The 18340-nt window shown below is 39.8% G+C and overlaps 1 protein-coding gene across 1 annotated transcript in view; it reads right to left on the minus strand.

Annotated features, from left to right (window-relative positions):
• LOC139044912 (uncharacterized) overlaps positions 1 to 18340 on the minus strand; it is a 51653-nt gene that overhangs the window by 6290 nt on the left and 27023 nt on the right. The window contains exons 3-5 of the mRNA XM_070506456.1: positions 8765 to 8802; positions 4675 to 5041; positions 3454 to 3532 (exon numbers count right to left, since the gene is read on the minus strand). Of these exons, the coding sequence (XP_070362557.1) occupies positions 4752 to 5041; positions 8765 to 8802 (328 nt within the window). The 3' untranslated portion in view covers positions 3454 to 3532; positions 4675 to 4751. The remainder of the gene's footprint in view (positions 1 to 3453; positions 3533 to 4674; positions 5042 to 8764; positions 8803 to 18340) is intronic.

Genomic DNA, 18340 nt, shown 5'->3' on the forward strand with positions numbered 1-18340 from the left:
AATCTGGCAACAGTGTCCAGCATGGATTGGATGCTGAAATACCAGTTAGAATACTATTACATTAGTCTAGTTGAGAGATGAGTACCGTTGACAGGAGGTGAGGACTTGAATTAAGGGAGTGGAAATAAAATGGGAATGGATAGAAGAAAAGCCAACTATCAGTATTTGCTCCAGTTTTATAATAATTGGCTTTAAAGTAGGTATCATGAGGAAATTTTTCCTCTCTGCCTGGATAGTGGTTGTGTATAAATATGTTTTTCTATGTACAGTTTGTAAATTCTCAAAGGCAGGGACTATGGCTTGTTCTTCACAACTTTCTTGGCACATAGTAGGCATTTCGTCAATATTATAGATTTTAACTGAATTGTTTTGCTGGTTTTGTTATTTTTTATCTTCTTGAAATATGTGCCTGTGTTTAATTGACAAGGTTATATTGTCTGCATTGCTAAAGAATCAGCGGGAAGATGAGTTCAATGGGGCGCTGGTCCAGCAGAGAGAATACACGGTGATTCTGGTATTGTTTACTAAAGCTCCATAAGAAGATATTTAATCCCACTTACCTGCTGAAGTCTCCCAAGGTGAAAAATGAGCATAATCTTTTATAAAACACCTGGAGACTTTAGGCTAAAAAGACGAAGGAGGATTAAGAAACAATCCCTGCCCTCAAGAAATGCACAAGGGGAAAATGAAAGCAGTGATAACTATTATATAGATCATTTTCTTAAACATAGGGTTCAGACATATCCTAAGCCAAAAGAATTTTAAGGTTTTTGGAGGAGACCTACAGTTTAATAAATAAACAAGATCCTGCTCTCAAGCATATTTTCTTTCACCTAACTTTTTTTGGGGAGGAAGCCTGATTAGAAGCAAATCAACATTAAAGAATAATAATAATAGGCACTGGAACCACTACCATTAACTGCAATAATGATGACTGAGGCCGACGCCCTGGCCTTGCTGCCGATAAAGCTGTGAGTGCTCTGACCTCCTGGCATACGTGTTGTCGACACACGCAGTTCATGAGGGATGGCCACTTCACCTGAAGTGTTGAATTTCTGCAACTGATAGAGCAGTGGTTCTCAAACTTTAATGGACGGAAGAGACTCACCTATACTATTTGTTTTACTCATTGCAGACTATACTCCTAGAGATTCTGACTCAATAGATCTAGGGTGGGAATCTTTCATTGATTATATGCCCTGGATGATTCTGAGGCAGAAGCTCCATGGACCACGTTTTGAAAATCCCTTGCTATCTAGGTTTGCTATGTCACAAATATCTGGATTCAGGCAGAGAATATGACAGTGTGAAATGGGCTCTAATTGAGATGTAGCGGCACAGATGAGAGAGAGAATAACTCTGCTCGATGAAAAGGGAAAGCAGGGGGAGGATAAGAGAGATCGCCTCCCTCCTGCCCCCTCAAGAATAGGCGAGATTTGATCTGCGATTTAAAAGTTGAGAAGAAAGTTTACAGCTAGGAAGGGGCAAGAAGAGAAAGAAAGAGGAGGAAGGAAAGTGCATGTAGAAGAATGACAGGTAGATATGGCAAAATATGAGACTCCAAGGACAGACTTTGGCTACCTTAAGCAGAGCGTGTGTCTTCAGAGGAACACAGTTTGTCCTGTGGGCTTGTGGTCCCCCATACACCACAGGTGCACCAGAAATCTCCTAGGGTATTTATCAAAACATAGATTCCCAGGGCCTCCAGCAGACCCACTGAATCAAATCCCTTGGGGAGAGACCTGGGTATCTGGACTTATAACAGGGGTCCCCAGGCATCCTGATAAGTAGCCAGTATGGGAACTACTGGTAGACCAAGAGCATGTCCAACCTGAGACTCTAGGTCCTTAAGGGAATACAGCATCTGAGAGTTGATGTCAGGAAATATCCAGGGGAGCAAAATACAGTCAGGAAGTTCTGAAGCCAGAAATAGGTCAGGCAGAAAATTTCCACAAAGGAATAGATTGCAAAGATGAGAGGTAGGAAAATGAGCTGGACTGCAAAAAGCCAAAGGTGTGGATCTGGAAGGCAGTTTCTAGAAATAAAGACAAAGTGAGTCAGAGAAGTGTCCTATGAGAGACCAGGCAGAAGTGGACTTCCTCAATTCTACAAGGTATTTTCAAGGAGATGGCTTAACAGCATCCTTAATCTGACTGATTTTCACCTGCAGTTGTAAAGATATCCAGTTCAATTAGCAATTGCAAAGACAAATCTAGGAAAAAGTGAGAATTGGAGTTTGGAGATTATCAATAGAAACCTGACTTTTAAGGGACAGAGTAGAGAAAAGAGGCACTGAACCATCAAGAGGAGAAGAGGGTAGTGCGAGCTGGCTCTCTTCATTTTGTAAGTGGCACAGGCGGTAGGATTCCGCTCACGGTTTCCCTTAATATAAGCATATGGAACTGTTCTTTAAACTACCAGTAGATGGCACTATGGTTTTGGCAAAAAATGCAGGTGAAACCAATGCTAGTAAACGCAATACTTTGTTTAAGAAGAAAAACTTGTGTTAAGGAAAGATTAAAACCAAATTAATATATTAGATCAATATCCGATGGCTTATTTTTTGTTCAAGACTCATCATATTACTCAGAATTTTACACTTTACTCTAGTTTTAACTTATGACTAATAAATTACATAACAGTCAGAAATGTAACCGATCATCAAACCGCAAACATAAAAACTCCAAAGATTTTCAGATATGATTGTCAGTTGAGATGTTTATTTGCTGTAAGAACAGCTAGCTACTTTCAGTGCATGCTATGACTTCTGTGGGCTTAGGTACTTCTTTTCCCTTCATGGGCCCCTTTCTCCATATACATATATGTATATATGGGGGGCGGGTTGGGGTTTTTTTTTTGTTTTTTTACTGAGGAAGATTCACCCTGAGCTAACATCTGTGCCACTATAAACCTCCACTTTATATGTGGGTTGCCGCTCCAGTATGGCTGATGAGTGGTGTAGGTTCACACCTGAGATGTGAACCTGCAAACCCAGGCCGCCAAAGGAGAGTGTGCCAGACTTAACCACTAGGCCATGGAGGCCTCCCTCTCTGTATATTATATTTTATAACTGCTTTGGTATAAAGACATATATACCGCAGGCTGGGGTAATTGGTAAATATTATTATTACATTTATTTTTTCCTCTGAACTTAAAATAAAGTTAAAATATTTTTGTGGGCCCCTAAAAGTATCACAGGCCCTATACACTGTGCCTATTATGCCTAATGGATGAGTCCACCCTGGATACTTTAAGTTATCCTAAAGAATGAAACTTAAATAGAGAGTAAAACTAGAGGGAGAGAATAAGAGGCATGTAGCTGAGCTCTCCACAGCAAAAGTGAAATGCCTTTGAAGCTTCATGCATTGTCTTAAAATTACACCCAAATATTGCAAGAAATGTGTTCTAAATTACTTTGCATCAGGGAAAAATAAAGAAAACAAAATATCTTACCTGATTCACTGGTCAATGGATAAGGTGCAACCGCAGTGAGTCGATTCGTCTCTGAAAAGTGTTCCTCAGGAATTCCCTGCTGTGGGAAGCAGATTTAAGTATATACACAAAACACAGATCAGGTGCAGTTGCAACAGAAAGTAGAACCAATTTGTGAGAAAGAATGTACTCATTCTGAGAGTTCTAGGTTTCTAGTTTGTCAAGGGGGGGGGGTGGATGGAAGCAGAAGAGAGCTGCTATTAGCTTTCTCAGGATCTGATTCTGAAAAAGGAAGTATATGGCTGCTGTATTTGAAAGTCTACAGTCTTAAGTAAGGGCCTACATAGCGCAATAATAGCAACTTGAAGTATAATCCAAAATCCAAGAGTGAGAGAGCTGGGAGTGGAAGGGGCTGATAACAAGGATTCTTGGGGAATCAAGGAGAGCCATTCCAGGGCCTTGGGAGAGCCGGTACCGCAGGTGAGGCAGTGTTGGGTGTTGGAGCCAGGAATCACAGTAGGGATTAGGGTTGGAGGAAGGGGCCCCTCTCCTGGCAGAGCAATGCCTTTGAACACCATCCTTACTGTGGAAATTTCTTTAATTGAGCCTATCTCCCACCATTTTTTGCTAGACTTCAGGTACAACTATTTTACAAAGAATGCTGTAGTTTTTAATTTGTCTTTAAGATTTTGTGTATTAAAATAATCATTCATCTAAAACTTTCTGTATTGTCAAACAAAAAAGTCTTCCATTCAGGGTCTGGCCCAGTGGTATAGTGGGTTACATTCGCACACTCTGCTTCAGTGGCTGGGGTTCACAGGTTCAGATCCTAGCACAGACATACACACTGCTCATCAAACCATGCTGTGGCAGCATCCCGCATACAAAATAGGATGATTGGCACAGATGTTAGCTCAATGACAATCTTCCTCACAAAAAAAAAGTCTTTCATTCAAATTGGAATGACATGACTGCTTTTTTTTAACTCTAATTTTGTTTCAATGTTCACACTTCATAAGGATTACAGGGGGAAAATATTCATTTATATAGTCAATTCTTACCATAACCTTTTTCAAATATTCAGAACTACTGAAAAAAGAAAAATAATAAGAGTGGAAGTAGTGGATTTCTGGATTTCCTATTCTAGTAATAAGAAGTTAAAATCAAATTGGGATTTATTCGAATTCCAAACAAATACTCAATTATTTATACTCAACTTAAAGATTTTTGGCACAGAAGTACCTGTGTAGGCGAAGACTTCCCAGAACCTCCTTCATTAATGATTCAGAGAAAAAGCTTGAAGGAGTACAGCCTTCTCCTCAGGTGCAGTTCTCAGGGGATTTCAGTCCAGAGCAAGGTCCCAGAGAGACGGTGGTGAACGCGTAGTCCCTTCTACCCGCTATTTTTCTCAAAGAGCTTGTACCTGCCGATTCACCCCATGAGAGGTGGAGAAGGAGGGAAATAATAGGCTGTCTACCAGCTCCTTCTCTTCCAGACACCTGAGGAACAAGGCTACAAAATGACCTTTGTGACAGTCCTCCGGTTCCCATCCACACGTCTGATCCCCAGATTTGGGCAGGTCGCAGTAGGTGCAGGATTCCAGGGAGTACTTTGCACGTGGAGAACAAGCAATACAGACTGTTTATGCAGCTGCACTCTCACTCGCATGTCAGTCTAATACAGGTATATAGCATTTAACATTCATCTTCCATTCTGTCCATTAAGCTCACACTACGTCCATTACGGAGAGTGAATTCCCTGATGGCCAGCCATTAGGAGAGGCAGTACAAGGTTTAGAATCAAACTCCCTGGGTTCAGAGCTGGTCTCTGCTACTTACTAGTTGTATAGCCCTAGTCAAGCAGCCTAGCTTCTCTAAGCCTCCGTTTTATTACCCACGATATGGAGAACATGATAATAATACCTACATCAGAAATATCTAATAAGGATTAAATGAGAAAATCCATACAAAAGCTCTTAGCTCACAGCACCTGGAACAGGATGAGAGCTCAAACTTAGGTGTTAGCCCTATTACTTGTTACTCCAGGAAAGGGCACTTCAGGACACGTCTGTTAAGGACAGTCGAGGCCCCAAATGTTACAGACGAAGAGCTGGGGCAGAGGAGTGTCCCCCAGTGCCTCTGCCAAAAGCAACTTGAAAGTGAAACTTCAGTTTTGGAATTGTAGAGCTTCAATGGTAGAGAACAAGAAATAAAGGTCAACAGCTGTTTCCTCTGGAATCTGGCTAGCGATTTGACATCTGGGAAATGATTCAACTTGTGGGTAGAAATAAACAAACCTTCCTCCCTACAACCTTCCATACCTACTTTTATTCTAACGCTCCTCTCTACCTAACTCCTGCTTCTCAAAACTGTATCAAATAATTGCCTCCCGTAAGCCTATGTCGCATTTTTCAGGTGTGATCCCAAATTGCAAGGATGCCTATCGTTCTATGAATGCTGAATGTTTCTATTTCCATTATAGGACTTAATGACAGTAATGAAGACATGCTTTGTATTGAAAAGTTAAGTAACCTCTTGATTTCAAAATTTGGCTTCTTTTCCTTTCAATGACCACTCCTTATTTCACAGTGCATTACTATACTATTATTTATAAAGCGTTCTTAGTCAACATTTATTTGATTGAAAATCACTGTGAAGAACAGAGTTGTCCCCCATCATTTCAGTTCTACATGTACACAATTTGTCTCAAACAAAACAGAAAGATCCCCAGTCACACAAATCACTTTGCTCTTAATGAGAAGAGGTCATGTTATACGTGTCCTTCAAGGCTGCGCAGAGATGTAGAATCAAGGAGCATGAGAAACGAAGCCTCTTCCACATTTAGTAGCCAGCTCATACTCATGGAGTGACTTGGAGAATTTTTAAAAATCCCTTTCCTTGAGCTGTGCTTCTATCCTTTAATTTATGCTGCACACCACCTAAATTGAAGTTTCATATGTATCCTTTTTCTAAATTATTCATTTTCTGTTAGTAGCCTGGTCACAGAAATACTGTGAAACTTTTAGCATAATCAAGGAAACACTTCGATCTACTTTTGATTCAAAAAATTATTCATTGACTACCCTCTGTTTCAGGCATTGTGCTAGGTGTTGCTTATACAGTGATGAATAAAACAATTATAGTCTCACCCTCATGGGGCTTACTAGTAAGTGGAGGAATCAGATGTGCAACAAATAAATATATAATTACAAATTATAGTGAGAAAAACAGATGGGAACGTACGTGATTATAACAAGGGGGGACCCAATTTATGCTGAGGGATCAGAGAAGACCTCTGTAAAATAGAGGATGTAGTTTGAGACCTAAGAGATTCCTCAGCTAGGTGAAGACTTAGGAGAAATTATTCTAAGCAGAACACATGCAAAGTCCTTAGGACAACAAAGAACTTGCCACATTAAGAAACTGAGAAAGTCCAACGTGGTTGAGCTCAGTGAGCAATGGGGAGAATCCTATAAAAGGGACTTGACCTCATATAACTTCGCTGAATTCAAATGTTTTAAAAATCTGGAGTGTCTATTCAAAAAAAGATATAGCTAGATAACTTATAGTGTGAGTTTAAATTTCAAATTCCCAGCAAAATTATACAAATAAGCCTGTCCTCTAACCTGGCATCTTCCACACTCTCCCCCACACCACACCCCTAGGCCCTGTCCCTGCCAAATGACACTACATGTTTCAAATTACTCATCAAACGGTCTAAAATTATTGGAGTATAAACATGAAACAATTTTTGTTTTTCTCCTTTTACCATGCTCTATGAAATCTCTCTTTCCTATATTTTAACATCTTACACAGATTCCTTAGGTTGGTGGTCATGTCCACTTATTAATGTCTAGCCTGGTGTAATCCAAACTTTAAAACTCCCACCTCAATCCAAGTCTGTGTTGGTTGATTTCCCTCCTGGCTCCTGTCAAATTTGGTCTGAGTGATTTGGGAAGAAGGGCAAGTTCTGCTGTTCATTCCTCCTGTCCTACGCCTGGGTCCCTTTTTCCTCCACTGTATTGGAGAGAGGTAGGGCCTCAAAGCTCAGCAAGGGCTACATCCTGAAGAATCTTCTAGGTCGAACTAAAGAACTTGGGCTTTATCTTTTAAAGGAGATAAAAACATCATTAAAGGGAAATTACACAAATAGGTTTTCATTTTAGCATCGCCCCTGCACCACACGGTAAAGAGTAGATTAGAGGAGGAAAGGATTTGGATTACAAAGAGAACACTGCCCTCTTGAAATCTCACCCTCCATTCCCCTCTCAAGTTTCTTCTCACAAACTTCTCTTAAAATGCCATGCAACCTCCGATGACTTTGAAATAAATACTCCTGAAAATCCTTCCTCTAAACTTGGGCAAGCCTGACCAGTGGTTTTCTGGATTTATTAAACACCACTATGGGGGAAGTGGCATTTCTGCTTGATTAATCTTTGTTGAAGGCAGAAAGATATTAATATAAGACTCTTTTGTCTTGGGGTTTCACCAGTGGCCCTGAGTGTCTAAATTGAGGTACTAGACAACAAGGAAAACATCCTAAGGTCTGTGACACTGATTCCACCAACATCGCTCAGTCTCCCACCTCCATCTCACTAAATGATGAAACTAGAGAAGTCTATAGAGAGAATGCCTTTGCAAAGAGCTCTGGATGCTAAAGAGGGGATTGGGGGAGGGGAGGAGAAAGTACTTTCCCTTACCTTAATTCAGGTGAGAGGAGCTTCTAAGAAACTCTCAAAGAACTTAGTCTACAGTCTCTGAAGATTGGGAGACTAGAGAGCGGACTCTGCTGGGAGAAATCTGAAGATGCCAGGCTGTGACTAGATTACCCTGACTGTAAATAGCAGAAAGGGCTGCTTTGGACAAGCTCTATACCTCCAATGACAGTGGGAAAAGGTGTTTGTCTCCTAGGACCCAGATGTGGATCTTGGGTCTGAGAGGAGCCTAAGGTCAACCTGCAGAAGCCAAAGGCCCACAGTGGAAAGGTATGTTGCCAGAAGCTTATGGCTAATGGGGGACTCAAAAGCAGCCAGATACAGGAACTGTACTTGTTTAAAGGGAACTTCAGTCACAGGTCCTCAACCACGAGGATCTTCCAGGAGAAAAAGCACCCCAAGAGAAAACGAGCCAACACTTGTATATCTGTCATCTTTGACACACTTCCTATCTAGGTCCCCTGCCCTTGACCCTAGGTGTGCATATGACTCTCTTTTTAACCAATAGAATAGAATAGAAGTGACACTGCAGGACTTCTGTGGCTGGGTCAAAAAAGCAATGCAGCTCCCACTTTATCACCAGATAGAACTATATCGGTGAAATAAAACCTTTCTCACCTCTTATTGTTCTTCTCTGGAGGAGCAGGAAATCACACCTAGGAGTGGAAGAGGACACAGAACCAGGAAATCACCAAGGAGCAGAGCACGCTTCCCCCATTCCTGGGCAGGCCTAGGCTGGGAGACAGGAGAACCCGAAATCAGATAAGAATCCTAAGTTTTGAAGTTTTAATTGATAGGAATTTTTATTTGCTAAAATGAGACTTTCTTATGACTGAAGGAACCAGAAAGCTCTTAGATTTGCCAAGTATTTCACACAGGGCAGGAAATAATAAATCCAAAAGCAGGTTTGAAAGGAAAGAATAGAAAATAATTCACACACTACAGAGTTCAGTTTGTTTGATAAAATGACAACACGATTTATAAAGTGTTTTAAAGCAGATATAAATCAAGAGCCATGGAATCAACAGAGAACTGGAATTACGTAGAAAGTGAAGGCCATCTGGTGACTACAGCAAAGTCAGCTAAAATTCTTGGCCTGCTCAGGGTTAGGACTTTATATGAAATAAATAAACCAGCTAGTGAAATCATTCGAATGAGTCATAAAAAAACAGAAGAAAGAACAAATGGGTTATACTTGCTCCTCTTTATTTTATACTTTCTGTTAAAAGCTTATTGGAATTTGGGGGGGGGTCATTCCTGGAAGCACAATGGATAGTGAGCCATATGGAATTTAAAAAGCAAAAATTATTCTATATTGTGGGAAGACAATATGACCAGTAGACAAAATGGAGTTAGGAAGCTCGAGTGGCCCCATGTGGGTCTCTCTTTTCTGCATGCAGTCTGTTTTCTATTTCTTTCTAAAAGCGAGACAAAGAAGCTTGGTTTTCTCTTAGAAGGTATTGTACAATACGCCCTATCATTTAAACTTCCTTTCAATAGGTATGTGATTTTTATTGATCAGAAATTCTCCTATCGAGAGAGAGAGCCTCTATTTCCTCTTCAATATCTGGGTGGGCACGTGATGCACTTTTAACCAATAGAATGAGGCAGAAGTGACATTGCAGGACGTCCACAGTGGGGTCAGAAAAGGCAGCACAGCTCCCACTTTGTTTGCTGAGGTCTAAAATTGGGACCCCTGACTACCACACAAAGGGGATTACCCTGAGGTTGCCATGCTTTGAGGAAGCCCAAGCAAGGAGAGGCTGTGGAAGTGTTCTGATTAATACCACTATTGACATTACAGCTGGCCAATAGTATCAACCACCAGTCAAGTGAGTGAAGACACCTCCAAATGATTCCAGCCCCCAGCCCTTGAGTCTCCTCTAGCCATCAAATCTTCCAAACTGAGGCCCCAGACTGTGAACAGAGAGAAGCCATTTTAACCACGCTTCATCTAAATTCCTGATCCGCAGAATCTGTGCACATAGTAAAATGCTTATTTTAAGCTACTAATTTGTGGTAATTTGTTACACAGCAATAGTAAGTACAACCATAGAAATCTTGCAAAATATTGACTGACCTGGCTAATTTCTAGAATTCACAAGTTCCCCCAGTATCTTTACCCTATCAGCCCCGTTTTCCCTTATAAATCTGGTATGGGTTAAGTTATGTCCCTCAAAACTCCATATGAGGTCCTAGCTCCAGTACCTCAGAATGTGACCTTATTTGGTGACAATGTCTGTACGGAGGTAATCAAGTTAAAATGAGGTTATTAGAGTGGACCCTAATTCAATAGGACCCGTGTCCTTATGCAAAGGGGGAAATTTGGAGACAGATACGCATACAGGGAGAAAGCCATGTGAACATAAAGACAGCCAAGTACAAGCCAAAGAGAGAATCCTAGAAAATCTTTTCCTCACAGCCCTCAGAGGGAACCAACATTGCCAATACCTTGATTTCTGACTTTTAACCTTCAGAACCATGAGACAACAAATTTTTGTTGTTTAAGCCACCCAGTTTGTGTTACTCTGTTATGTCGTCCCTAGAAAACAAATACAGCATCCAAGCTAGGGCCGGTAAGCAGGGAGAATTTCATAGAGCCACATCTTCTACTATCGGAACCGCCCCAATGTGTGAGGATCATTGCAGGTGTCTCGTCAAGTGGTCTGCTGACCTATTATCCCTGTGGTGGTAGGGGTCTTACTACCTCCCAAAGCAGCCAGCAACTCTGCCAGCGATTCATTTAGTAAGCCGAAATCACCTTTGGGATCACACAGACTGAATTTAATCCACCTTACACAGGATGGTCGTTTACATATTCTCAGCCGCTGTCCCCTCTGAGTATACTCTTCAACAGAAGAAACATCCCCCGGCTCTTGCAGACACTCCTTATGTGAGATGACCCCATGTCCCTACACCACCACAAGCATGCTCCTCTGAATTTGAGTCCATCTATTTCAAAACAAGAAAGAAATTTCCCATAATAAAAACTGTCCAGTAATGCCACAGACTATCTTACATGGGAGGGAGTTAATTGTCACTGAAAGAAGAGCTTTGAAGACCCCCTCAAGGGTGTTGTAGAGAGATGACTAAATCAGAGAAGATATGAGACTGGCTGTCCTCAAGGATACCTTTTGATTTTATGATTTTGTAACATGTTAGACACCTGAGATTCTGTTTACATTCTTTCGTGAACTGGGTGATAAATGAAGTACAGAAGGGGCACACTATGAAAACTTTAGCAAGTTAGTATACTTCAGTAAGGCTTCACGAAAGAGGAAAGCTGCAGAAAAAGAAATGAGAGCAATCTGAACAATAAACAGCAAGCTAGCTACTGACCATAGCGTCTCCTTTACCTTCCCTTTGGATAAGCTAGGTCTTTATTTAATCCTTTCACCACAGATGCTCAAGAGAACATTTTTACAAAAGCAAGTTTATGGAATTAGATCTAATTGCTTGATTCGTTTTATTGATATTGAAATAAGAAAGCTCAGAGGAAAACGTCTTTCACATGGTTAGCCCCGTGGCAATTTCATACAAACCTATCTACAGATCAATCTCTGGAACGTAGTTCCTTTTAGTGAAATGTATTTGAACAAAGCTTTTGTCTTTGAACAAATAATGAAAAGGTTAAAAGGAAGTTTTTTGTGCCTGACCCAAGGCACAACTAGGTTGTGAGTTTTCTAAGCTGTCCAGCTCCCTGCTGGTTTCCTTGATAATGCTCCTGAGCAAGAGAACTTGTGTACACACTAATTCCTAAAATTCTGTGTGTCTGCACTCAATTTTATTCTGCTCATGGAGTTAAATGAACTTCAACTGGGACACTTGCTTTAAAACAGGAAATACAGAGTATCATAACCTCAGGAGACCAATATTTCAGTCATGATCTTTCTCTACTCTTGAGATAGAGACACTTTCCAATTTACAAGCCCTTCACTCTTTGAGAATACTCCGGAGAAAAGCAGGGCCGGGGTCAAAGGAAAGAGTTGTGTGAAGGGGACTTTTGTACCATTGTACAAGTCTCAAGAAAAGTGGCTTCACTCCTTACCCCAAAATAAATTTAGGTTTAAGATCAAAAATTTAAACAAAACAAAGCAGAAACCATAAAATATCCAGAAAAATATAAGGCATTTTTTTTCTAATATTGAAAGAGGAAATGGCCTTCATAAGCATGACCCCAGACACAAAAGCCATAAAAATAAACTAAGTTTAACTTCATAAAATTTTAAACTCTCTGAATGGTAACAAATAAATAAACAAAACAAAACCATTGGCAACAGGATACGAATAAACCACTCACAAGAATGAATATAAATGACAAACATGGAAAAATGCTTAATTTCACTTGTAATTTTAAAAATGGAAATCAAAGTGAGGAAAGTGAATATTTTACCTATCAGATTAGCATTCCTTTTAAAATATAACCTAGTGTTGTCATGAGTGGAGAAAAATAGACCTTTTCATACACTGTTAAGGAAACAGTAAATTGTTGCAAAGTTTTTGAAGGGCAATTTGACGATGTCTATCTCTAATGCTTTTCATCAGTTTTAGAAGGTATTGACCATTGTCTGTTTGAATATTGCTTCTGCCCCATTACCTCTCTTCTCTTCTTCTAGTGCTCCAATTATATGTATATTAGCCAAAATAATCTTAAAGAACAAAGCTGAACAACTTAGACTGCCACATATCAAAAATTATTATAAAACTGTAGTAATAAGACTGCGGTAATGCTGCAAGTACAGACAAATCAACTGTGGCAGAATTCTATAGATAGCAATGCCCCACTCTCCCCATACGCACACACACACACTATTCACTGTTATTTAATCAAATTTAATCAAAATAATGCTGTGAAGGAACTTTGCTGATATAATTATGGTTGCTAATCAGCTGAATTTAAAAGAGGGAGATTATCCTGGATTATCTAGGTGGGCCCAATGTAACCACATGAGCCCTTAAAAAGGAAACAGGAAGGCAGGAGAGCCAGTCAGAGATGCAGCAGAAGGCAAAGTACAAGAGATTCTAAGTATGAGAGGAGCTTGGCTTGCTGTTGCTGGAGGAGGGCCACATGGAAAGCATGAGAAGGAACGCAGAGCCTCTAGGAGCAAAAACTAAACCCCAACTGACAGCCAACAAGGAAATGGGGGAACTCAGTCCTACAACCACAAGGAACTGAATTCAACCAACAACATGACTGCCTTGGAAGCAGATTCGTCTCCAGAGCTTCCAGATAAGAGCCCAGCTCTGCTGACATATTGACTTCAGCCTTGTTAGACTCTAAGCACAGGACCCGGTGGAGCCATACCATCCCCAGACTTCTGACTCACAGAGCTGTGAGATAAAAAGTGAGTGTTATTTTGAGCCACTAAATTCATGGTAATTTTCAATGACATCAATAGAAAACTAATATTCTGACCAAGATAAATAGTCCACAAACAGTCCTACAGATATTACAAAAGTGACACTGAAGTGCAATGGGAATAGGATGTTCCTTTCAACAAATAGTGCTGGATCCATTTAATTTCTACATTTTTTAAAAATGCATCTGGACCACTATTGCACACCACATACAAAATAAATTCCAGATGGATTGCCGATTTGAATGGGAAAGTGGGGGCAGGGAGAGGGAGTAAGTTTTTTTTGTTGTTTTTTTTTTAAAGATTTTATTTTTTTCCTTTTTCTCCCCAAAGCCCCCCAGTACATAGTTGTATATTCTTCGTTGTGGGTCCTTCTAGTTGTGGCATGTGGGACGCTGCCTCAGCGTGGTTTGATGAGCAGTGCCATGTCTGCGCCCAGGATTCGAACCAACGAAACACTGGGCCACCTGCAGTGGAGCACGCGAACTTAACCACTCCCCCACGGGCCCAGCCTCGAGAGGGAGTAAGTTTTTAAAGAAAAAAATGGAAGAATATCTTTGTAAGCTTTTTTTTCCCAGCATTTTGGAGGTATGATTGACAAATAAAAATTGTACATATTTAGGTTGTACAATGTGATTTTTTTAAAGGTGTACAACATGATAACTTCATAAACTATATATATATATATATATATATAGTGAACTGATTAGCACAATCAAGTTAATTAACACATCCATCACATCACATATTTACCATTTGTGTACGTGTGTGGTGAGACACTTAAGATCTACTCTCTTAGCAAACTTCAAGTATGCAATACAGTATTATTAACAATGGTCACCATGCTGTACTTTCGATCCCTTGAACCCAGTCATCGTATAATTGCAAATTTGACCATCTCCCCACTTCCCCCACCACTCAGCCCCTGGCAACCACTGTTCTACTCTCTGGTTCTATGAGTTCAACTTTTTAGATTCCACAATAAGTGAGATCATACAGTATTTGTCTTTCTCTGTCTGACTTATTTCACTCAGTATAATGCCCTCTAGGTTCATCCATGTTGTCACAAATGGCAGGACTTCCTTCCTTTATGGCTGAAGAATAGTCCATTGTATATTTATTCCACGTATTCTTTATCCACCCACCTATAGACAGACACTTAGATTCTTTCCCTATCCCGGTTATTGTGAATAATGCTGCAATGAACATAGAAGTACAGATAAAGCTTTGAGATACAAATTTTGACTCCTTTGGGTATATATCCAAAAGTGAGATTGCTGGGTTATATGGCAGTTCTATTTCTAATTTTTTAAGGAACCTCCATACCATTTTCTGTGATGGCTGCACCAATTTACATTCCTACCAACAGCGTATAAGGGATCCCTTTTCTCCACACGCTTGCTAACACTCATCTCTTGCCTTTTTGATAATAACCATGCTAATAGGTGAAGTGATATCTCATTGTTGTTTTAATTTATATTTTTCTAATGATTAGTGATGTTGAGCACCTTTTCATGCACCTGTTGGCCATCTGAATATCTTCTTTGGAAAAATGTCTATTTAGATCCTTTGCACTTTTTTGTGTGTGTTTTTTTGAGGAAGATTGGCCCTAAGCTAACATCTGTGCCCATCTTCTTCCATTTTATATGTGGGACACCTGCCATGAATGGCTTGATAAGCAGTGTATAGATCGGCACCCACAATCCAAACCAGTGAACCCCAAGCCACCAAAGAGGAGCACACAAGCTTAAGTGTTACACCACCAAGCTGACCCCCAGGACCCTTTGCACACTTTTTAATCAGGCTATTTGTGTTTTTGATCTTTGTAATCTTGAAGTAGCAAAAGATTCCTTAAACAGGACTCAAAAAGTGCAAACTATAAAGGAAATTTTTCAAAAATTGGACTACCACGAAATTAATAACTTTTCTCCATCACAAGACATTAGTAAGAGAGTAAAAAGACAACCTATGGAGTGGGAGAATATATTTACAATGCATGTATCTGACAAAACACTAGTATTCTAAATATATAAAGAACTCCAGCATATCAATAAGAAAAAAGCCAGACAACTCAATGGAAAAATGAACAAAAGACCTGAATAGACATTTTACAAAAGAGGATATCAAAATAGCCAGTAAATTTATAAAAATGTGCTGAGCTTCACTAGTTGTCGGGGAAATGCAAATAAAACCACAATGAGATGCCACTACACACCCATCAGAATGACTAAGATGATAGCACAGATGTAAAGCAGCTGGAACTTTCATATACTGCTGGTGAGAGTATAAATTGGTATAACTTTGGACACCATTTATCTACTAAAACTGAACATATGCGCATTCTGTGAGCCAGCAGTTCCACCTCTGGGTATAAACCCAAGAGAAATGTAAACGTACGTTTACCAAAACACAGTTACTAGAATGTTCAGAGCAGCATGATTGGTAATAAACCAAATTTCCAAAACCTGGAAATTACATGTGCTGGTTTCCAGTTATTGTTAGTTCTGAAACCACCATTCCGTCCTCTGCTTTGTAATGGTGAAACTTGAATTCTGCAAACCACATTTCTACTTCGCCAGATAAATCTACACTAGGCTCCACCAATAGGAGTGCGAAAGAGAGCCTGGAGGGCTGGAAGAGGGAGAAAAAACTGGATCCTTTCCGGCTTTGCTCCCTGTTTCTCTCAGCATCACTTCAATAACAATTCCTCACTCTGGCATTAGTCATTTTTGCATTTTTCAGTTTTTTCCACATTCCAAGAACCAGCCTCCCCATTCCCCTCAGAGACATTAGCACCATCCAGGCCCCTCAAGGAACCCCTCATCCAAGGTCCTGAGGCACCAGCACCAGCTGAGCAGCAATCCCTCTCCGGATGTCTTGATGCCAGCTCTGCAGAACTTCTTCAAACTTCTAGGTTTGAATGTTAACCTCTTCCCTTTGTCCACGAGCCTTACAGGTGCTTCCTGCTGTTGTTATCTTTGTGTCATCTTAATGTATCTTTTTGTCTTTTCAGTCCTTCAGTACCTACTTAGCCAATTCTTTATACTAAATTCTCTTTTGAAATAACCGGTATGTTGATAGCCCATCAACAGTAGAATGGATAAAGTATAATAGATTCTCAACATGGAATACTATACAAAAATAAGAATGAATGATCTCTTACTATATCTAGTGATACAGATGAATCTCATAAAAAATAGTGAGTGAAAGAAGCCAAACACAAAAACAGTGTTTAACGTGATTCTATTATTATAAAAACAGATAAAACTAATGTATGATGTTCAGAAGTCGAGAGAGTAGTTGCACTTGGCAGGATGGTGAGGGTGTTGGTTGGCGGCTTTGGGGCACAAGGAGAGCTTCCGCAATGCTGGTAATGTTCTGTGTCTTGATCTGGGTTTCATGACACAGCAGTGCTCAGTTTGTGAAGATTCACTGAGTTTTACAATTATAATATGATCACTTTTCTGTAGGTTAATCGTAAGTCCATAAAATAGTTAAACAACAATAATGTAGCTATCAGTTGTAAGCTTTTGCAGTCCAATTGGACATTGCCAGTAGTGTTCTTTGTTTATGTCATAAAAATATTTTTCTATATTCAAAAAAGTGGTGGAATCATGAGTAATTCATATTTTTAAAATAAGAATAGTACACAAAAATAGGCACAGTTCTTTTTCTTAACAGTCTGTTTATGTAAAGCATCACACTTATTTTTGTACTCTTGTCTCGTTTCTCTTATAAACTGTAGTGTACTGACTAAAACATTAGTCACACCTTTACAGCACTCAAGCTAGTTTTATCACTGTGGTTTTATAAGGATATGAGAAAACTGGAGGTGATCTAAGCAGTGAATCATAAATTTATTCTTGAAAACCGGTTCATGCTTTAAATCTTGGTTTCTATCTTCCCTTTTAGGGTGTAGGCCCTAATATCTGCTGAAAACCTACAATTGCTTTTTCTCTGCTTTAGTTCTAGCTTTTTATATTCGTTTCTCATACCCCACCTGCTTGACATTACTTATTACATCTTCAGTCTCCCTGAGGCACTCCTGGGCCGGACTGTTTATCTTCAGTAGCAATGCCTCTGGATACCATGATCTGATGGCACACCAGACTTTCCTACAACATATCCCAAAGGGTCATCCACTCAATATCTTCCTCACCCCCATATCCAGGTCCTGCCCCTGGCCTTCCAGGTCCTGCCCTCTCATGAGATAAGATTCATTTGAAAATAGAATTTTCACATCTGAACACATCTGTAAAATGAGAGCCCAGATCAAGACACAGAATACTACCAGCATGCCTCATGGGGTAGTCAGATGAGAATATGTTACAATCATTTATTCATTCAATCAATATGTATAGTATCTCTACAATGCCAGTCACACTTCCAGGTGCTGCTGCTACCCTAGAAAATCATGGCGCCAAATTTTTAGTCCTTGCTCTGCCGCTTTCTAGCTGTGCGATCTTAAATGCACTATTTAATTTCTCTGAGCCTCAATGTCTTTGTAAAAGTGTATTAAAACATTTCTAAGTTTTCATAGTTATCTAAGGAAAATCAAATAAGTCTTACTGAGAAAACATGGATTGAGGGGGGAAGGCATAGACTTCCAGTTAAGCATAGTTAATTGAGCATGTTTTTATTTCTTCTCTTTTCGTAAATCCCACAAAAATGAAAAAAAGAGAAGAATTAAAAGGACATATATTATAAGAAAAAAAAGAATGGACAACAGCAGAGAAATATTTCAACAGATTCAGTAGAAAAGAGACAGAGCAGGGATAACTTAGCAGTGTGGCCTAAGTGTCTGCAGAGGTAGAGCCATAAACCAGCCAATTTGTTG

Source organism: Equus asinus, chromosome 3, assembly GCF_041296235.1.
Source record: "Equus asinus isolate D_3611 breed Donkey chromosome 3, EquAss-T2T_v2, whole genome shotgun sequence".
Taxonomy (NCBI): Eukaryota; Metazoa; Chordata; class Mammalia; order Perissodactyla; family Equidae; genus Equus; species Equus asinus.